A 23,174-nucleotide genomic window follows, 5' to 3' on the forward strand; every position below is an offset into this window, starting at 1 on the left:
TCGGAAAAACCAAAGGCTCTATACCAGGCAAAAGTTGACCGATTTTTAAACGTTGGATTCGTTCCTTACATCCGCCGTTTATACAATGACAACAAATGAATGAGGGTGATATGGATTTTTATTGTGCGCGAAATTTTTGAAAACGCAAATGATTTTTGTGGAAATTTTTTTATTTTAATTTTTTTAAAGGTATTTCAGGTTTTAGGTATTTAGAGTGATATATATTTGATCACCCTAAATACCTAAAACCTGAAATACCTTTAAAAAAATTAAAATAAAAAAATTTCCACAAAAATCATTTGCGTTTTCAAAAATTTCGCGCACAATAAAAATCCATATCACCCTCATTCATTTGTTGTCATTGTATAAACGGCGGATGTAAGGAACGAATCCAACGTTTAAAAATCGGTCAACTTTTTCCTGGTATAGAGCCTTTGGAAAAACGCATGTTAAAAATGAAGTAAGAGATTTGAAATTCAGCTCTTAAAATTGCTTCGTTCAAATGAAGTAATAGATCAGGTAAAAATTGCTGATATGCCTGTGATAGGTTAAAACAAGCGTTTTAATTCGACTCGTTTTTTGTAGATTATAATCATAAGGAACCATAATATAGATGGACAAAACTTACAGATTCACATTGAGTTTACCATGCAGTCAATACAACACTATTCGCCGTTCCTATGCAGTTACCGATTACTTTCAAACGTCAAACGTTCAATAGGATCCTAGTTGCAGGGGGCTTCATTCGTTTAGAAGAAAAAACACTAATTAAATATCCTTTGCGTCTAACCCTCTTCTAATACTGAAATCACAATATGTCTTCTAAGATTCTTTGTTACTCGACAACAAATCCTTGAAAAAATCGGAAATACTTCGAAGAAAAATTTGTCAGTCTTATAGTTGAAGGAATTGACATCGTTTTCAATTCCATCCTTTTTTTGTCTACTTACCCATCTTACGTAGTCTTTATAAAAATACAGCAGCTTAATTCCATTAACATTTTTCGACTCCATACAACATACATCTTGCAACCACTAAAACAATTTTCAATTTGTTGCCAATTTGGCTGCTATAATCGATTGAAAGAAAATTCTTTCCCGGCATCCACATTTTATTAATGAATTTTCTATTCAAGTAAAATTTGTTTTTGGTTCGGCCACTTGAACGATTTACGTAGTACAGCGAGAATTTCTGTCCCATTATCAGTAATATTGATCGCGAAAATATTTTAATAATTTTTACTTGTTCAATTGTGGCTATAAAAATTCCATACTATTTTTGTAAAATTGTATGAAAATATGTGGATTAAGATTGAAATAAATATTTTTTTTTGGGAAAATCACGATCACATGTCAGACTTGCGTTCATCGTTATTTTACATGCGCAAAATAAATAATGGCCGAATATCGTTGACGATCATTCAATACGTTTACAGAATTTTCATACTCAGTATTAACGGAAGATGCGGGAATTTCCAGGGAAGAAGCAAAACCAAAAATGTCTTCTTAACGTAATAGAACAATCAAGTTTTTCCTAATAACTCTGATAACTCTGTGATAACTTCATATGACTTTTGTAAACGGTAAAGTAAAACTTGAGTAACTCTGATATTTTGTATTTAGAGCTCAAAGGCTCGACTAACCGGTATAAACTTGCGGGCACAGAATTAATCTATACTTGGTTTTGAATCACTATATCCTCAAAAAACCAATCATTTTAATTTGATTTTCGTTTTTCGAAATATAGTAGATTACGTCCTTGTTTGGAACTTTTCATTTTGCCGAGATACAAAGTCCCAAACAATTCGGTAAGTTATTTTGTGCACCTGATTTGCACGATTACCTACAAGCGAAAGTGCCTAAAATCAATCGTCCAAAGTTGGATGTGAATTTTCATGCAAAGTTCCGAAAACTCGGGAAAAAATCAAAAATTGCCCACAATTTCGGCCCCGAAGGATGAAAATGACTATTACTGACTTCAATCCCCGAAAAATGAGTTTTAAAGTTCATGTCAACGAAGTTATGCCTCATTGACCGGGGACCTAGTGAGCAAAATATATTCTTAAGTCATCAACAAAATAAAAAGGAAAAAGTGCAGAGCAACGGTTATTTGTATATTGAGAAAATAGGAAATTCCAACAAGTAATTAGCTCGAGTTGGAATTTCCTATATTTTCTTCCGAGACGAACACAACATTATTTATGCTTTCAAATGATAAAACGAATTTTTTCTACAAGATTTTTTTTCAGACACTCTACCTTAACCTGTTTATCATCAGAAATACTACATGCGACATTACCTCTAACAAAGCTTTGCCTCTAATCGACCATCCCGAACAGGTACGTATTTTAAGTGATGATTTAGTGACATTATGCCAAAAGTATGTGGTACCATTTCAACGTCAACATCTCCTCTTTGTCGCTCTTACCCTGTTACAGACGGGAACCATATGACCAGTATTATTATCGGGTATATTACTTCCATTGATGAATGTATTTTTAATTTGTTGATTTCAAATCTTGTACTTCAATTTGCCATTAGGGTGTAGCGTTTTGCAACCTTTTTTTAATTTTTTAAGGCCTGCGGGTAGGTTCGATGCAAAATGGTCCACTGAACACGAAAATACGAAAAAAAAAATTTGAAGTTCGAAGCTACCATGCGCACATCTGAAAACCGACTTTTTTGGTCCCAAAGCCATAGTGAGATTAGTTCTGCCGGCTGTGCGGAAAAATATATCTTAAGTGTATATGATAATTAATCGTAGAGACCGTGGCTTCAATTTGGGATACTTTAAAATTTAAAAAAAATTGAGTCACCGTTGAACAATTACAAAAAGTGCTCACGACCATGACTTTTTCAGATTTTTTTTTTGGATTGAAAGCTTTCTAAAATATGTGACTGGAAAGGAATATAGTCGTGTCGTAGCTCATTTTAAAGGGAATTTCAAGAGCTTTCAAACGAATATAGACTCGACGTAAAGATTCACCGGGTTGCAGATTCGATGACCTTCTAGTGTGTAGAAAATGGTACGAGAAAAACCATATTTTTTTTATTTTTCACAGAATTTATGCCAAAATGGTTCCAAATTGTTCTTAGTATTGCTGGCGTTAATAATGCAGCAATCCTGGGACGAAATGGGCGATGTAAGGTGTAATTTAAAAAAAAAATTGTCGGTTTGATGATTTTTCGATTATCTTAAAGATACGAATTAAAGTTACCCCAAAAGTCGGTTATTTCTTCCCAGAATTGCTGCATTCTTAACGCCAGCAATACTAAGAACAATTTGGAACCGTTTTTGTATAAATTCTGTGAAAAATTAAAAAAATATGGTTTTTCTCGTACCATTTTCTACACACTAGAAGGTCATCGAATCTGCAACCCGGTGAATCTTTACGTCGAGTCTATATTCGTTTGAAAGCTCTTGAAATTCCCTTTAAAATGAGCTACGACACGACTATATTCCTTTCCAGTCACATATTTTAGAAAGCTTTCAATCCAAAAAAAAAATCTGAAAAAGTCATGGTCGTGAGCACTTTTTGTAATTGTTCAACGGTGACTCAAATTTTTTTAAATTTTAAAGTATGCCAAATTGAAGCCACGGTCTCTACGATTATTTATCATATACACTTAAGATATATTTTTCCGCACAGCCGGCAGAACTAATCTCACTATGGCTTTGGGACCAAAAAAGTCAGTTTTCAGAGGTGCGCATGGGAGCTTCGAACTTCAAAATTTTTTTTTTCGTATTTTTGTGTTCAGTGGACCATTCTGCATCGAACCTACCCGCAGGCCTTAAAAAATTAAAAAAAGGTTGCAAAACGCTACACCCTATTTGCCATGAATTTTAGTATATAAAGGACCTTATTAATAAGAGCTTGTCATTATTTTTATAATAAATGAATAGCCGTATCCATATGCGACAGGTTAATTCTTGCATTTTAAACGTCTTCTTTAAGGCGTAGCGTCGTTTCTGAAGAGTCTTAAAAAAAAATTGGACTAAAGTTCAACTACACTGACTTTATCAAGGATTTTGTTAAGGGGAATTAAACTGACAATCCTGGGAACAGGAAAGTCTAAATTCCCTTTCGATAAAATTCCTGTTTTTCAGCGATCCATTCCTCTTTTTTGCGATCAATTTATCGTTTTCTGCAATCAGTGGAAATGCATTTGTTTTACTTTTGGGGCTATTTTCCTCGCCATTTTCAATTATTAATATTTTTCGACAAGCGCTTTCATAACCGATATTATAGAAACCACTTTTTAATTACGATGTTTATGATGATTTACATAGTGGAAACCACCCTTTGCTATTATTTTGTTCGAATCCAATTATTTTCAATGAATTTTGATAGAAGTAGGTATTCTTTATGGAAAGTAAATTTAATTTTCGAGCTTTGGCTATGTTATGTTAGTTCATCAATAATTTCACAAGTAATTGTACGATTCCTCACCTACACCTTCTGAACTACTGCAAGTTTACAATCTCTCTAATTTTGAAATTACTTCTTTATATTGCAATCTCATGTTATACCTGCAAGGAATCGTTCTTCCTCACAAAGAACATCCCAACATTTCGACAAAACAATCATTCTAAAATTACATTCTGACAAACATATAATGCGAGGCTATAGTCGTTTATTTGCATAAATTCCGTAATAGAGAGCAGAGGAATTTTGTTTGTTTATTTCTTTTTAAGACTATGGAATGTAAAAATGCAGAAAAATGATTATAAATGGTAGATTTTATGAAATTCTTTTATTGCGTACAGCTGAACCATTCCAGACCGTTTACTATAAATATAATTTGGTTAATTAAAATTTAACGGAATTCCACAATTCATTAACTAATTTTATAATTTTTCATACAAAATTATTTTTAGTGTTTCAAAATGTTTAATGCAAACGCATTTATTAAACAAAAATGACTTTATAAATGCAAGTCATTCATCAAAAATTCTCAGCGTTTGATTTATGTCCAACTTGTTACACATAAAATGAAGAAAAAAGAGAGAAAATGAAAACACTGAAATGAAAATTTTCAAATTCCACACATAAAATATATAGCGACATCCACTTAGGCGCCACTAAGGAATTTTAGCACAAAAAACATGCTGTGATTATATATTAGTCGGTGCATTTTAGAATTCATTTGGTAAACTACATAGAAACATTATCATTTCCAATTATAGACTGAAGCAAGAAAAATAAGAAATGTAATCGATCCACAAAAATGAGATTGCTTGTTAGAATATCACATAACAGCAAGATGAACACGATGAAAAAACTTAATATTTCTTATGTTCATGCTAGTAGCAGAGCTGTGCCTTTACCTTTATCAATAATGACGTAAAAAATAATGATAAGCTTTGGGTAAAATGCACCCCCCCCCCTGGACACAATATATGTGAATAGCATGAATAGTGTCCAACCCTTGGTAAAATGGTCCTTTCAGATTTTAGAAAATTCATGAGTTCTGGTTTCTTGTAAATACCATCAGAATATGTAATTGATTTAGCTCAAAACCATAAAAAGTTCATAAAAAACGGAAGCACTTCGATCTATTATTGTTTTAGACAAACAGATAAAAAGGAACGAAAAAATTTGGGAATTTTCGGGAATTTATTTTATCCTAAAATAGGACCTGATCCAAATAGATCGAAATTGGTCACGGCAACTGTGGTGACTTTTATTGCCAAATTTTGGGTGGGAAATACCTATTCTTTTAACATACCACCGTATGGTTAAATGTAGTTTGGAGTCAGCGGTGGCAGTGGAACTTAGGTCATCGAGACTATACAGAGAGAGGTGGTGGAAAACTAGTTGAGGTTGCAATCAGTAGTGGTTCAAATTCTAATACTAATGGTACGAAAATTCGGTACAATAATCTCAAACGAAGGCGATAGAAGTTCAAAAATCGCGATTTTCAAAAGGCCATAGAGGCGTGGATATATGAGAAATGAGGCTAATAAATACTTATAGCGATATGAACGCATTATCTCCACAAAAAAATGGAAACTGTCTACGTAGAGGCCGCCTCAAAATTTTTGGCTGCTGTTTGGTCGAATTCGCGAAATTTAGCATTACCTGAAACACCCTTTTGATAAATTTTCGTAATGAAAATGGCTAATTCTCAGCTTTCTATTGACACCACATTTGCTATGGGTCAAGTCACCAGTGCCGATCTATTGCATCTATGAGTGATAGTGTCCTTCTATGACGTAACATTGGACAATGGACATCTTCAAAAATTAATATTTCACTCCTATGACACACAATATACAGCCTAATTCTAAGTCCTTTAATTTAATACTTCGGAAACATTGAAGACAATGAACCACTTTACTCTGGTCGACCGTAATGCACTCTAAAAAATCGATACTTCATTTTATTATGAAGCAAATGTGTAAGACATACGGCTACTATTTAAGACAAGTTGAGGGATCATCTTCAGAGTGCAATTCGATTGTGATTTAATCTCATTATTCCAATAAATTGGTTTCTAGTGTCAAAAATGGTAGCTAGGTATTACCAAAATATATTACCGCAAATATTGATGCGAAGAAAAATGCCTCGAAAATAATCTGAAGAGCATTGTATAATATCAGAATTAAGGAGACGCATCAATGTCTCAACTAATCCACGAAAAATTCCCAACTATATTGTGAACTGAAACAATAATCCTAAAAAGCATTACACCACCATGAAAAACCGCAAACTTTTTCCATCAATGACGAAATAGCGAATAAAAAAGGAATGTTTGTTCTCGTCACTTGAAAAGCTCATTCAAAACCATGTTTTTTATGTATATAATAAGAGGAGGCAATAAAATTTTCGTTGTTAATTTTAAAATTATGAAAGCTGTGCGACTGTACTGTACACAGTGAGATGAGTAGGATAGAGCTATACAATGAGAATATATTCCGAATCGCACAATCACAAATAAATTCCATGCATCATATGTATCGGAACAAACTGATATTTAGTCAGTTAGTGGACGCAGAGTGATGTGGTCATACAAATCATTGCTTTCTCAAAGAAATTGTTTCTTTTTATTTTGTTAAAAAAGAAAAAGAAAAAATAATTTATCAGCCGTCGTTGTCGTTCTCTGTTTCAGTTCGAAAAGAAGTTAAATTCAAATTTCATTGATAAATTAATAAATTTGTTTTGTAATTTTCTTCTGTTCGTTTTCGATTTCCATTCAAAGTGTAAATGCACTAAGTGAAGTCAACGCAACAGCGGGATAATAATAATAAAAAAAGTTAAATCTCCAGAAAATACGCAAAGATTGTTATTGAATTCAGGTCTTTGGAATGTTAATGACAAGCCCGACAAAATATACTGTGCAGGAAATTGAAGTGTCAGTTGTAATTGTGAATTTAGATTTGGGGAGTTTTCTCCCCCAAATTGTTAAAATCGCCGATAATTTGATAGCAGACGAAAATTGAAGAAAAAAAAAATTATTGAAAAACGTGTCGGTACACAAGTGCTGGAAGAATTGAAATAAAAATAAAAATAAAAAAATCATTGGGCGAATAGTGAATAATGGCTTCATTTATGTATACAGTATTTTCGATGGCTCAAGTAGCCTCGTTACATTGTTCCGTACGGCGGGAGATCTCGCCGTGTACATGTGCTCCACATGAATATTCAACGGACACGATATACGTTAATTGCGAAGGAGTCGGTTCGTTCAATCAAGTTTTCGATGCATTGCAAAATAAACTGAATCCGGATTTGAACATTTGGCTGAAGATCACGCATTCACAATTGGAAGATCTGGAGACAAGGACATTCAACGATATGAACATTAAGATAAAGAATCTAAAGCTAAACTACGATCAATTGAGGTGAGAGGACGAAACAATTATTATATTTGTTGTAAGAATTCGATTTAAGCGAAATGAATCTCATTACACACAAACGTACGTGTATTACGTACCATTATACACACCAACCGAAAGAAGTCATCATTCAAAATTCATCATTTTAATCTTTCGCCCCATTGAAAAATGTTTGGAAGAATATCAACATAATAACATGAGGATAATAGAATTTTGTTATGTAAATCTTTGAACTTTAAGTAGACACTTATTGTGATTGTGTTATCTTTCGTTGTTATCAATCGTCATTAAAATAGTATATTACCATACAGATATATCATATGTATATGCCTCGGTGATGTATGCACAAAATGATGTTTATTAACAACGTCCACAACCACACAACCAAACGCTCTTCTACTCAAATAGAAAAGAAATTATTAAAACATTTCTGATGCCTTGGCTGCTGGACGTTACTTCAACCCATGTGTTGTTTTCGAAGTTACAGGAGAGAAACGTAGCTGTTTTTTCTACGTAATATATTTCGTTGATAGCTTCTTTGTTAAAACGATCCATTCACAAAGTTCCATTGAAAATTGATTGAATTGAAAATATGTTTCGGGAAGTCTGGTGCCTGTAAACATTTTCGGTAAAATGAACCTAAAAAAATGAATTTTCCAGCATTAACTGGATATAACTGGTGCTGGCTCATTTTTTTTTTACTTTTCTAAGTAATTTTATCATTTTGACGGTTTCACTCTTTTAAGAGATAGATCCGTCTTTTGAACAAAAATTATTCAAAAGCACAACAATTTTTTACAAATATAAGGAACTGGTGCCGCAGTGCATGAAAATTTAAGTGAATCTGCTGTGAATTGAATTTGTGGAGACCTTAATATCCAATCAAAGGAGCAGTTAACATCTAACTGTTTCGGCGGGAAATTTTCGAATATTCGCCGGTTTCTTGTTCATTATTTTTTAATCTTCTCAACGTATCCGGACAGTGAAAAGAGTAAAGAGATAATTTCGATTTTCATGACTGTTTAGCGGTATTTCTTCTGCTAGATATGGCCTTAACTTAGGCTAGAAGTGAAAAACATGAGAGATCTTAATTGTAGATGAAAATATTATTCATATTTTAACTCGATACACCCTTACCCTTAATACCACAAAAATCTCTGAATTTCCAACTAGCAACGTTTGTAATGATCGACGTATCAGAATAATCACAGGTAGAAAAAGAATAATCAGCCAAAAAGATTAACTAAAAGTGAAAGAAAAACCAAGGCTTCATGAAACCCCAAATACTCTCCTCTTTTCTTTCCTCTACAAAATATTGATGAAAAGTTCACCTCAAATTGATTTAAACATTTTAGAAAATCTTTTTGTCACCTGTAAACCAAGAGATTTTGGACATAAATTTTTAATTTCATTTTTTCACACCATTTTTTTCATTTGCAGTTAAATAATTATTTTTGTCCCGCAAAATTAGAAGTTTCGCATCAATCGTGTGAAACATTTTTTTTGTGAAATTATTTCAACTCGTGACTTAACTAAAGTACTAAACCGTTTAATTCAAACCCATCTGTTTTACCAGTGAAAATATTCAGTGTTCTTCAGTGCCACATTATCGGTTTTATGGTGTCTTGTTCCCTTGGATCACATATTAACACTGAAGACTTTTATTGAATATTATAAGTTTACTCAATTTTGACTTGCATGACCACACATTGCATGCATTTACTTCTCAGCCAGTAGAACGTAATTTCTGGTGAAACTTATTTGCTTAGCCTTCCATGCATATACTTAGTTCATGAGCAAATATTTACTGCGAACCCTATGAACCTCTTGCATTTACAAAACATATACAACTATGTTACTCAACAGAACCGGTAAGCGAACCGCCCAAATTTCTCATGTCCACCCCTCACAGCGCCTACACCCGGTCTCCAAACAATCTATATGACATCGTACTTATAACGAAGAACTAAGAACTTTATTTGACTTTCCTGAAAAGAAACATTAGGTAGAATGCAACATGCAGAACCAACATACTATCTTGGATTTTTTTTACGGAACATAGTTCTTAGTGAGATCGAAATGAAATCATTAAAATAAAAATGCAAATCACATTCCCCTGTGACACTGTTTTGCTCTAGTGACATGTTTTACATACGCGGCACACCATTTTTTATGTTTTTGGATTTTCCCCGGAAGGTTAAAATTTTAATTATTTAAGTCACAAACAATTCAAACAAATTCTAACGTGACGAAACGTCATTGGTTGAGCGTTTTATAGATTAATCAGACATTTTTATATGTAACATTTATCAGCCAGTAGTGCAGCATCACTTATAAATTGTATATTTTTCCAGACATTTACTTAGAAGAAGAATAAAAAAATAAAATAAAATTTTCGCGAAATGTTTGGAATGGTTCGATCATATTCTTATCACTGTAAACATTACAAACAACTCGATAAGTTGGAATTACGCACAAACTGATAATTGCAAAGAGAGCAACAAGAAAATATTGAGCAGGGTAAATCTTGAATGGTGATTGGTTCACTGAAGAAAGTGTAAGCGATAGTAAAGTAGGAAAATAATTGGAGGATGCAAAATTGAAAAACAAGTCAAATTTCTATTCATGATTTGAGAAATGTTTGATTTTAAACTGTCTACATCTTTTGGATCGAGTTGTTTCGAAGTTGTGATAAGATATAATTATTAGGAATCATACGAGGAGCTTATTTAACCCGTTGCTCATTACGCTAAAGGTAACAACTCATAATCTGAGGACAATTTCAACACATAGTGTTTATGGAGGCTCTTGAAGTCATCCCCCGAAGCCAACACAGAGTGTTTGAGAGCTCGTTGAAGTCATCCTCGAACGCCAATTTTGTAAGATTTTTGAATGTCCAAACGACTAAGTCGATCAGTACGTAGATTGATTAATTAGGACCGAAATGTTGAACTACACTGATCCTCGGGGGATGTCAGTAAACTTACTTTTGATCGATTTTAATATACATTTAGCTTTGGCGGGTTGTTATTTCAGAAGGTGTCACAGTTATCGTGTTTTCTTGTTAGTTTTTAAGATTGTATTAAGATGAAAGATATCGGGAAGACTGATTTGACAGAAACTTAATTATGGATTCCCACCGCTAAATCACATGGGTTTCAAATGGATCTCACTCTCTTCCGTGTGGCTTTACCTTCATCTTTGTAATGAATTAAATATAAATTTTGAACACAATGAATGGAAAATAGGCTGACAATAACAATAACAAAAAACAATAACAACCATCATTTCCAAGATAATAAATTTCAATTAATTCTCGTTGCGTCTGTCACGTCAAATGGAAGTCACAAGTAAAATCGTCAACGGATTATTCCATTCAAATATATCGAATAATAAAATTTTTATTTACAAAATTATTACCATCACGGTCGATTGACCCATCCATTTCGATATGTAAACGGAATTCAATTTTACTTTTCGTTCAAAATTTTCTCGGTATGCCTGCAGAAAATCCGTGCAAAGATTCCCACTTGAGATATTGGTGTCTTTTAACAAAAGGAATCGAATATTGTTCTAGAATCCATACATTGTACATACATGCGGTACTTGTAATGCCTGAGTCTATTTTATTAATGACATAATTGACATAGATTTTCGTTCGAATGAGTGTGAGTAAATTGAGTGTAAAGTGGTTGGTTGAACAGAGTAAGAAAACGTGTTAAATCTTCCGGATGAATCAAATTTTCTACCTACATACCGTTTTTACGATTCGAGTACAAATTATATTCATTGTTCATTCGTAGAAATTGGAATCTCATGCACTCATATGTATCAACTTATTATGCTGATCTACTCGGTTGTAATACGTCATTTTGAAAATGCGACAATTTTCTGTGTGAATGCATCAATAACAATTCAGTTTTATGCAGAAATAATGCTTTTCTGGGAACAAATGTATTCTAATCGATCTTTAGACGCGTTTACCTTCGGTTTGAACGAAGATTAAATTTGCTGGTCAAATGAATTTTTACTTTTTGTCAGCACTGCAGTTTTTGCTTTCGATCAGCTCGATCATTTCTTGACTATCAGCAAGGTTAAGACCTGATCAGGACAAGTACTTTCTTATCGACAAATAGTAGTTTCTCAAATACAAAACTCATGAAATTTCTGAAATTTCACTACATTTTCAATACTTAGAAGAGAAGATATAGTTTATCATAGAAGACTGTTTTGATTACTAATATGAGAAAATGAACGCAAGTGATGGCTTACAGACGCGACCTATTTAAAGTATCCTCTAATGTTTGATGCAAAATCTATTACTTCATTTACCACGCATTCTGCTATCTATAAGACCATAGAAGAATAAGACAAAGCTGGCGATAACGGATAACATATAAATTGTTAAGACAAGGTTCATCATTACATCCACTACACTTTACTTATTCCACGCAAGCAATATAAAAAGCGATTGGAAAGCACCACCCCCTGTCTCTCTCTCTAACAAAATGTTTATTTGCCAAAATTACATATTCACTGTCTCTCCATTACATTACGTTTTTGCTGCTCTCATTCAACGTTTTAATTCAGAAAGTTTTTACGACGATAACATATCTACAAAGTGAACTTGATCGATCATTGTTAATATGATTGTCACACGGCTCATTTGACCTCTGACCTTTTCCAGTTGAAAACAATTGATCTTTAATTTAATAATGTGATATCGGTATTTGATGTTCGCAATATGAATTATTATTTACATAGCATCCATCATTGTCTGCGTCGGACGACATATACGACATTTATCTTCAGTTTTGCATCATGAAAATTTAGTTCTCGGAATCGAAGAATGAATCTAGCAGTATAGTCAATTAAGTGATTTTCGCCAAATCGCCAACGTTTCTCCTGGCTACCTGATTTTACTGAAAAATAATTGTTCAATCAAATAATAGTACATTTTACATCCGTTTCGTTCCAAATTTGTATTTTAACGAGTGTGGACGTTATTGCTCTACCCGAAGGGGAAGAAGATATTATACCACTCGTCAAAATTTAATTTTGGAACTGCATACGAACTGTGCTATATGTGACTAGGCAATGTAAATTTCTTATGAGCGGATTGCCCTTTACATTGCAGTAATATGTAAGTTCATATACACCACCCACTTCCACGTATACATTGTTATACCAAGTTAACCAAGTGCAACCAAGTTAAGTAAACTGATTTGTTGCATAACATATTCGTTTAACATTTTGTCAATATTCTTATTGACAGACAAGTTTTTGGAACGGTGGTAGCTTCAATTAATTTTTTCATTAACAAACTTTTGCTTTACGCATAAGTTCTTGCTGAAGTGTCCGACACAATATCACTTCACACAATACAAGTGTGGCTATATCAATTTTCTGAAACAAACGTTTTGAGTACAAATTCCAAGCAGTCACGCACTCGGATCAAATCATTTTGCCGGACGAGTCTAGTTTGCCATTTTTGTACTTTGAAGCTTTTTTTCAATACAAATTTCAATTCCATTTAATTTCACCATTGCCCATTACCTTCAACCATAATTTAACATTGTGACTGTTCGTGAACTTGTGGCATTTCGGATGGCACGTTGCGATGTTTTCTGTGTAGTGTTTCCGATTTCTTTAGATTTAATTTGGCGAATTAATTTTTTTATGACCGTGCGATGGAGTAAATTGGGTTATTACACTGGTCAGCAAGTGCGAGAGGTTTTAAAATTTTATGAATTTTTTTTAATTGGTTAGGGGTATATGTCTGGACTGCAAGTCATTGTTGTTGTATTAAAAAAAATGAAATTAGAATGGAAAAGGAAGGAGTAACAAAAAAAAAATTATGCTCCATCCAGAGGCCCACAATACTCGATTACGTTAAGATATTAGAGTTGTGGAGAAGCTGACAGCTTCGGAAATGTGGAAAATACTTTTTTATTTCTTTTTTTGGAAGATTAATTTGGTGCTTTAACACGTGTGAATGTAAGTATTTATAATTGCATCGAGGTAGTAAATTGCGGAACTCATATGCGTCGTTAATCGGTAAAAAAATTATTTATTTTTACATAACTTAACTATGTCCATACATTTGATAATTGTAATCATCAGTCATTACACAAATTTCTTTAGCTGTTTAATCGCGATATAACCTATAACGTATAATACATACTTGCCAACAACTACTATCGAATGTATGATTAACTTCAAATCAATGGAATTTAATTTATTCAAATCAGTTGCAATCCGCATACGTTAACATGCATCACACGAAAAATAAAAGAACTGTACGCATTATTTTATCACTCCATCAATTATTATGTGTGTATGGAAAATTGTGGCGCCAGGCGCTTAACTCAATTCAAAAAGATTAAAGTCATAACAAGTTATGAATCGTTTCGAGTGTTGAATGTGGAGAGATTCAGATGAATTCAATTTACACATCCATAAAATATCATTAGGTTATCATTATTTATATAATATTATGTGAATGATTGTAGTAAGTAACAGAAAGAAAATGTTTATTTCTTTGCTGTGCGCAGTAATGAGGAAAATATGCATGGGGAATGGTATAAATGCAAGGATAACGAATGGTGAATTTTTACTGAACATTTTTGTGTCTAGTCTGATACCACTAATGTGTAGAACAGTTCTCTTTTTCATGTCGTGAAGATTTTCGCCTCTGTCTTTGAACAGTGTAATGGGTCAAAGATTAACGTAAATAACATTCTCCAGCGATTTTAGTAGGAACATTAGCAGTAAGTCCCACATACCGCAGAATAAAAGAAGAAATTCAAGAAATATTCTTATCTAAAATTGAAGAAGATGAGAAAAAAAAATGTTTGAAAACAATTAATCTGAAATGTGAAGCTTATTTTGAAAATAATGTCAAACTTAATTTTGATTTGTTTAACGTGACTTGATAAGAATATTGTGGAATTTTAATGTACCGACGGTTGTTTTCACACCACATACATTATACACATTCGTTAGATTTTAGACCCACACGAAACGGTAACTGAATATTTCGTGAAACATATTTGGAATCAGGATTTTGGGGCTGACTGAGTTTAATCATTTATGTCACAAATCCATAATTTTATCGAGTAGAATAAAGATTGCGAAAACAAATTCGCGAAAATCGGTCGTTTACATTGAGTGTGAATATGTAAGCATAAAAAGTCCGAGTTCTTGGCCTTTAAATTAGCCTCTGAACGATAGGAATTTACAAACTATTTTTCTCTGATCACCTTTTCTATATAGTTCATTCATCTTGAGTAAATAGCTCCCATTTCTTACATAAAGCCCAGATATCACCCTCTTCTAGGTGTTAATATGCTGGAATATATCACTAGGTATCATTTCATTTAATTCTAAAAAAAATTGAACAAGTGAACCACGTAGCTTCAGCATGAGAAACCTTTCTAATGAGCTACAAATTAATCATTTGATATCAATAGCAAAATATGCAATGACCTTCGTCTATAGTTGATTTGTAACAAATTAAGTAAAAGATTTTTCAAAATACTTTGCTCAAGTCAGGTAAGAGATTCGATATATGAACTGGTGGAATGCTTTACATTTGTAAAAAGTTAAAAAATTTGCTTGGAGAAAGAAAGTTACTATCCTATTGAAACTAAATCTCTTGATGCTTGTCACGATTAACAAGATTTTTTTGGAAATGTATATGCAACATATTAGGTAAGATTGGTTCCATGTCTCCTGCAAAGCATATACGTTTGCGTTTATACGTTTATATGGTAAAACTTACATTACGCATCAGCTCGGAGAGAGATTTCGGGTTTATCTTTGCATCGACACATAAAATATAATATTTTACGTGTTACGGCATGTTTCATATTCATTTACATTGCCTAATCACGTAAAGCATTGTACTTACGAGGTTCCAAGTTGTTATTCGACAAGTGGGGAATACAGCCCTCCCCTTCGGGTCGGGCTGTAACACCCCACTTATCAAATACACAACGTACATTCGTTGAATATAAGTTCGTAGAACACTGAACACACACCGTTTCTTTTTCCAGGAACTCCTCCTAAAACTCCTTAAAATTTCAAAACTTCGAAAATCATCCTAAAACCTCCTAGAACTCCTAAAATTGAGCTCCTTCATTCTTTACATGCTGTAATTTCATTATGACATTGCAAAAGTTATCCAGAGCTATCCACACTTGAATCACCATTCAAAATATTTTCGAGAACAAACAAGATTCTCCTAAAATACTCCGTAAATCAGGCATTAGGAAAGAAAAACTCCTAAAATCGTCCTCTAATCATGCCTCCGAAATTCCTAAAATAGGAAGCATTTTAAAACGTGGCAGCCTTGTCCTTTTTTGTTCAATTCGTCTGATGATAAAGAAGTACAGAAAGCGAGAATATGATCAGTCTAAAATTCCAAACTGCTCGATGAAAATACTTCAAAAAACGCTGTTAGATTTCGTCGACGTCAAAGCGACTCCGCATAATTCTCAGCAATATCTTCAATGGTGGTTCAATTTACGACAGGAGCTATACTTCTGTTCAAAAGTTTCTCAATGAAAGTTTGGCCAATCGCTTTATTAAATAATTTCACACTTCAAACGTTATCGCCGTTTAAACCAAATGAATATTGAATATTGTTATCATCTTCTAATTAATTTTTTTTTCTTTTTGAGTGATTAAGTGCGACTGTTTATTTAAAATATTCAGTGCTAATCGTTATTCACATGAAAATGACGAGCTATCTGTTTAAGAATTGAACTTTTGGTTGGGACTTTCATTTGGAAAAAGACCTGTGTGGTGTCTCTTACGAACCGTATTTATCAGTCAGATGAGAGTGTTCTTACTCTTGTGTATTTTGTTTGCGTCTTTATGATGGTCGAATTCAATTTTCGTTTGCCTTCGCTGATTGTGTACGTAACAAGACTATAAACATAAACAGTTTCTCTCTCTCTCTCTCTTATTTAATTAATTAATGTGTCGCTAACACCGTGAATACATAAATGCGTACAAGGAGATTAAATGATAAAATTATCAACCGAAAAATGTCAGGATGTTATTCATTAAGAAATTTCCATAAAAACATTATAATTTGGATCTTTAATTGAAATTTAATTGTCTTTTTCTTAAGTACGAAAAAAAATCCAACTCGTGCCTATGAATATTAAACGAGATGTATACACATAAAAACGACTAACTGAGATACAAATTGCCTCTCTCACAGTTTGAATAAGTGGATTTTTGTTTGATTCCGCAGCTATACATTAGGAATGGAAGCTTGTTTAGATTTTAGAGTTTTAGGCTTGGCTTCGCTAATTGAATATTTTCACTCCGTTTCTCATTCCTTTTCTATATTCTAGCAATATTTAAACACGTTAAACACAAGCCCACACAAGTTCGTGTTTTTCGTTTGAATTTTTCGTTTGCTTATTCGCTTCAAATAGGTTCCATTAAAAATTTTGGTAGATCAAAGTCTAGGCGGAGCTCTATATTTCAGATTGTGTTCTGGAGGTAGCTATATTGTAGGTTTATGTTAGATGCGTTGATTCCGTAACGAGAACAATCGGTCACTGTTGCCTAGTGATAAAACACTCTAAAAACGAGTCTTTGTTCAACTTTACTCGGGTGATACTTATGTTCCAAACGTATGTCACCACCCCGAAATGTATAAAAGCTCTGTAAGGTATGTATACGTCGAATTATTATCTATTACATCAATTAACAGAAACATATGAGACCCAGTGTAATTTCCAGAATTACAAAAAAATGAATGATTACGTGACTTGAAGAATATTGCTATTACATCTGTTATGACAAACAGACATAACAAAACTAATATGAGCTCTTCTTAATGGCCTTATATATAAAAATATATGTTGAAGCTAGTGAAGTAAAAGATTTGGTATCAAATCGCTGAGAAATCTAACAACAAAGAAGTAACAGTGTCGATAATTATATTGGTGATATGCTTTTCGTCAGTGGCATATACATTACAACTCTAGCCACTGATTCAAACATCAAATGTATAACGCTCGATTGTTGGATTTATGTTTTCACTAATAATTTTCACAGACTCATCACAATCTGTATATGATAAACGGTGTTTCACAGTCTCCTCTGTATCAGATATAAAATTCAATAATTTCCTGTTCACAACCAAATTTTGTTTATTTATTCAACATATCTCCCAGATTATATTCTGATCTCTAGAAATTATTGTAAAACTGGTGAATTTATTGACTCTTATCGCCCTCGAAACACTGGCCGTTAATATTCATAACGAATTCAGATCACTAGACTTAATTGTGATAGATAAGTGGAATTGAATGAAAAAAAAAATATTCGTAATCCATTCATACTGTTGACATTACACTTTGTGAATCATTTATAATAATAAATATTTTCTTGTTTTAAATTTAGCAGAAAAATAAATAAATTTCCCATTTCGTTTTGATTAAAACTTATTTTTAAACATTGGAAACGATTTAACATGGTCTTAGGTGTGAAGTGAATATAACTCTCTTTGCAATGGAAAAACATTCAAAATTTTGATAAATATGATGGAAACGGTTATTTTTCGCGTGTTGGTACAACACACAGGTGAGGTCAATGTACGGGCAATTGTATTAATTGTTCCATAGCAAAATCGGGAGCTTTTAAGCAATGAAAGAAATTATTCTTTGACAACAAGTTCAATTAAATTATGCCGTACCTCATACGCACTTTGAGGAAGACAAAAAGTAACAGACATTGGAGAATTCTTCATCAGAAGATCCGAATTTTAGTCAATAAAAAAGAAATGTGATGAGCAACGATCGAGACGACAATTTTAACGATACATTATTCTGTGCTTTTCCTTAATTTCTGACCTTCGAAAAAGACTGACATCTAATCCCACCCCCTAGACACGTCGACAAAAAATATATGTGAATAGTGTGAATAGTGTTACACCCTTGTCTAATCCTGTTTTAATATACCCATCACATGCCGTGTCACCCGTGTCACGCTTGGATGAATCGACGGAGTTCGACACATTAAAGCTTTATCAATGAACAACCTAAGTACTATAAAATATGGCGCTTTCTCTGAACACAAGTATTCGGAGGAGCGTGCCACGCCACTTATTAAAATTCCATAATTTTGATTAATATAATTTCAATATCCGAAAATCTTTAACATTCGATTTTTCTCTTGATTACAGTACGCTACCTGAATCATCATTTCGAAATCTTTCGCAAGTGGAATATCTTGGACTGTCGGAGAATTTTCTGGAAGAAATACCACGGCATATGTTAAACCATATGCCGTACGTGGCAACGCTTGATTTGGGCATTTGTCGAATTCGACAAGTTTACTCGGAAGATTTGCGCATGTTAAAATATCTTCGACATTTGGTGTTGGTGAGCAATCATTTATCAATGCTGGAAAAGGACTCATTACCCAAGACGATAAGTTATTTGCACCTCGGCCGCAACAATTTGACATCGTTGAATGGAACGTTGCGTGAATTGCAGGACATGGAGGTTTTGTTCGTAAACAACAATCACTTGACGTCATTGGATGATGAGCTGCCATTAGGTTCGAAAAGATTAATGATGATCATTGCCCATCACAACGAATTGGAACACCTGCCTCAAGAGTTTCGAAATCTGTCACACTTGGACTCGTTGTACTTCAACGATAACAAATTGGTGGCATTAGATGGTGTCTTCAAGTATGGAAGTAACATTCAAGTGTTGTATGCATACAAGAATAGAATTGAGTATCTGGCTGAAGACGAGTTTCTTGACGTTGATCGAATGGAGGTCCTAGACTTGGGCTACAATTACATCAAATCGTTGAACGGATCGCTACAACCTTTAAAAAGTTTGCGTCAAGCCAATTTTACGAACAACTTATTGGGGGAATTTTCGTTAAACGACATTCGAGGCCTGAAATACTTGAAAGTAATCGATCTATCGTACAATCGTATCGAAAAGTTGAGTGGCAAAATGGAGAATATTGTTGAGCCGGACTCGTACATCTTCGAATTGCGTTTGGAGCATAACTTGATCAAGTCACTGGACGGCAGTATGATGGGTTTGAATAAGTTACGAGTTTTAAGTTTGTCCCACAATTTGTTACGAGTAATTTCACCCGACGATCTGATCGGATTGGAAGAATTGGAAATATTGGATATATCCCACAATGATTTGCAGACGCTAGAGGAAACATCAAAGGTAAGGAGTATTTTCATTCTTTTTTGAAAAGATTCATGCAATTTCGACAGTGTTGACTAGCGTTTGTACCAGTCGATTAACTATTCAATCTAATTTCCTTGCAGTCTTTCTTGCCGAAACTCGAAAAATTGGACGCATCCTTTAACAATTTAACCAAATTAGAGAAAGATTTCCACGGACTTCCAGTCTTGTGTTTGGCCGATCTATCAAACAATAGGATAACTTCAATATCCCCGGAACTTGTCGCAAAAACACGATGCAGCAACCACGGAGTCTTAAATAAATTAGAAATTCTACTGCAAGGTTAGAATTAAAAAAAAAAACATTTTATTTTTTGCGGAATCCTATTACCAATCGCTCTGTCATTTCAGAAAATCCCATACTCTGCCAGGATGAATTACCGGTTTTGATAGCAATGATGGAAGCACAAGAAGCCCGACTATTAGGAATAGCTCATTGCATCATACGACAAACAGAAATCGCTCAGAGCTCACAAATTTTCCTAACACCTCCGATTCCACTGTTACCCATGCTGAAAGCTCAAATTCCAATAATACCCAACAATATAATGCATCCGTCACCGTCTATCGTACAAGTGATAATGCCAGCTCCAATAATACTACAACCAGCTCCCGTTGAACAGACAACAGTGATTTCATCAACAATACCTCCCTCAACAACACTATCAACATCGTCGTCGTCGACATCATCAACAACTGAATTATCACCAGTAACAACAGAAACACCATTAACAACTACAATACCACCCACAAGTACAATAGCCACATCTACCGAATCATCAGTCAGTGAAATTGAGACGTTACCGGCAATTGATATACGATCATCAATTGAAGCAACGTCAACTCCAGCCGGTACACCCGTTGCATCATCGACGGTCGACACAGACAATTCTGTGGATGAAAACTTTTCACCCATACCGCAAGTGCTAGGTCCGTCACCAGATCGAGCACAACAACTGTTGGAACCGGAAGAACCGCCGGAAATATTTCATGATGAAAGTTTGCCGGCCAAGTGAACAGTGGAACGTGTGTGTGTTGAAAGGAGATTGAGAGAAGGAAATAGGAGATCAAAAAGTTGTTAAATTTTTGTTTGTTAATTTTTTTTTTTTCAAATAGCTATGGAAAGAGGAAGATAAATTAATTTTTAGAATGAAAAAAGAAAATGAATAATAAATCAACTGATTGGACACAAAATATGCATCATGTAGATAAATGATTGATTGTTTAGATTTGATTTAAAAAAAAAAAACTCATAAAATGCGACAGATGCATAGATGGTTAACACTCTTTCGCTCTCATATAAAAATATCTCTAATGTGTTATGTAGAATTCGTTTCGACACTCTGTTCTTTTCGTGTTGCTTTATCGCAAGCATGACCAATTGATTTCGATCAACGAGTTTAATTATTAAATGTATATCACACCATGACTATAATGTAATAAGATGAGATTTGACTCTCAAAAGTAAAAATGAAATTGAAGAGAAGAAAAAAATAATAATTTTGAAATGATTTTATTGCACCCGACAAATTTTCTCAAATTTTTATATTAGTTAGGTTTATTATTATCTATATTATGGAAGGCATTTTTAGTCAGAATATAAAATGTAACTAAAATATTGACAAAATGAAAAACATATAACTTGGAGTACAATAAGATATGAATTTACCATATTTAAATTGAGAGAACAAAAAAAAAACAAATTTAATTTAAGGAATCAATAAAAATGTGTTAAAAACCAGATCATCATTTTACTCCCAGAACCGTCTTCGTCTTCAACATTACACTGCTGTAGTGGGCGTTGTTACTTTGTTACTTTCAGTGAAACCTGCGGACATAACACTCACATATATTTTCTAGAATTTGTCTCGTTTCAATTAGAAGTTGGTGGAAACAATTTTTGAGAAATACCAGTGGTTTCTAGAAGGTTGAATGGTTGTACCAATACTCACAGAATAAATACCACAAATCACCCATAAGATCACGCAACTGATCGTTGCACCCTAATCCATCTAAGAACTGATTCCTTGTAGACTCAGAGCTCACATCCATTGTCGTCCCTCATATCGGTACACTTCTTATGCAGATTTGTTTAATTTGACGATCATTGAAAATCCAAATAGGTAGTCCAAATATAGGTGTTAGAGGAAGATGAAGAATAGAGGGACTAACGAAATCTACGGAAAAGTAAAATTTTCGTTGGCAGATCTAGCGTGTCTGACTCTGACAAGTTGATAACTCGAAAATTTATACTTGTCATACACTCTATACCTTCCAACCATTTTTTTTTATTATTATTTCAACTTCATTATTCAGCGGGCGCCAATACCTTCATTTTGGTTTCAATTTGGATTTACTACAATGTCTTTGGATGAGATATAAACACTAGGGCTACTCGTTAGGACCATTCTAGTGCTCAACAACAAAAGTGGTACAACAAATATTTTTCACCTTCAAGCATCTAACAAATTGTCAGTAACAATGTTTTTCACCTTTAAGAATCTGTTAGATGTTATTCCAATCTACATCCACATTGAGATGAAGAACAATGACGCAGCTGGGCTATTGGTTCATTGGTATCAGTGTAAGTTTTTCATCTTCCATACCTTGACCTTTCAAAAAACGGCTGATCATCTTTATCGACAATGGCAAAAAAGCCAACAATAAACATCCCACTTGTATATTAACGTAAATGGAGAATTTAGTTATCGTGTACGCACACAGACTGATGAAACAACTCTGTGCATAGGTTTGTTAACTCACCTGACTAGTGCAAGGAATATAATTGTAATAAAAAGGAAAGATTTTTGAATAGACCGTGTGAAGTATAAATAATATATTTTTAATTGATGTAAATTATTATTCTGTAGAACAAAAGTGTAAAAAGAATATCTGAAAAATGTCTGCTTGATTTCATATCTCACTTTAAAAGCTGTAATTCGAATGAGACTAAAAGGATATTCCGATCCATTCTAATTCATTCTAATTAGATTCTTACTAAGATTCTAATAAGTGGGATGGCATCGGGATGGCAAGAATATTTTTCAATAAATTCTATTAAAAAAAATTAAACAAAATTTTCAATGGT

General features: G+C 33.5%; 1 protein-coding gene and 1 long non-coding RNA gene across 2 annotated transcripts; one reads left to right on the forward strand and one right to left on the reverse strand.

Annotated features, from left to right (window-relative positions):
- Nucleotides 1-6,967: 6,967 nt before the first annotated feature.
- LOC119080192 (leucine-rich repeat-containing protein 40) lies at nucleotides 6,968-21,815 on the forward strand. The gene is made up of 4 exons (XM_037188434.1): nucleotides 6,968-7,845; nucleotides 19,049-20,066; nucleotides 20,171-20,369; nucleotides 20,438-21,815. Exons 1-4 carry the CDS (start codon nucleotides 7,541-7,543, stop codon nucleotides 21,100-21,102), a joined length of 2,187 nt encoding a protein of 728 aa, XP_037044329.1. The 5' UTR covers nucleotides 6,968-7,540; the 3' UTR covers nucleotides 21,103-21,815.
- LOC119080194 lies at nucleotides 21,547-22,890 on the reverse strand. The gene is made up of 2 exons (XR_005088289.1): nucleotides 22,039-22,890; nucleotides 21,547-21,914 (listed from the first exon to the last, which is right to left on the reverse strand). It is a non-coding gene; the product is annotated as an uncharacterized LOC119080194 (long non-coding RNA).
- Nucleotides 22,891-23,174: the final 284 nt, after the last annotated feature.

Source organism: Bradysia coprophila, unplaced genomic scaffold (assembly GCF_014529535.1).
Source record: "Bradysia coprophila strain Holo2 unplaced genomic scaffold, BU_Bcop_v1 contig_350, whole genome shotgun sequence".
Classification (NCBI taxonomy): domain Eukaryota; kingdom Metazoa; phylum Arthropoda; class Insecta; order Diptera; family Sciaridae; genus Bradysia; species Bradysia coprophila.

Excerpts from the sequence above, each read along its gene's own strand:
- LOC119080192 (XM_037188434.1), top strand. The coding sequence starts at position 7,541 with ATGGCTTCATTTATGTATACAGTATTTTCGATGGCTCAAGTAGCCTCG. Across the intron at positions 20,067-20,170 it reads CGCTAGAGGAAACATCAAAG|TCTTTCTTGCCGAAACTCGA; the intron begins GTAAGGAGTATT and ends ATTTCCTTGCAG. Across the intron at positions 20,370-20,437 it reads ATTAGAAATTCTACTGCAAG|AAAATCCCATACTCTGCCAG; the intron begins GTTAGAATTAAA and ends CTGTCATTTCAG.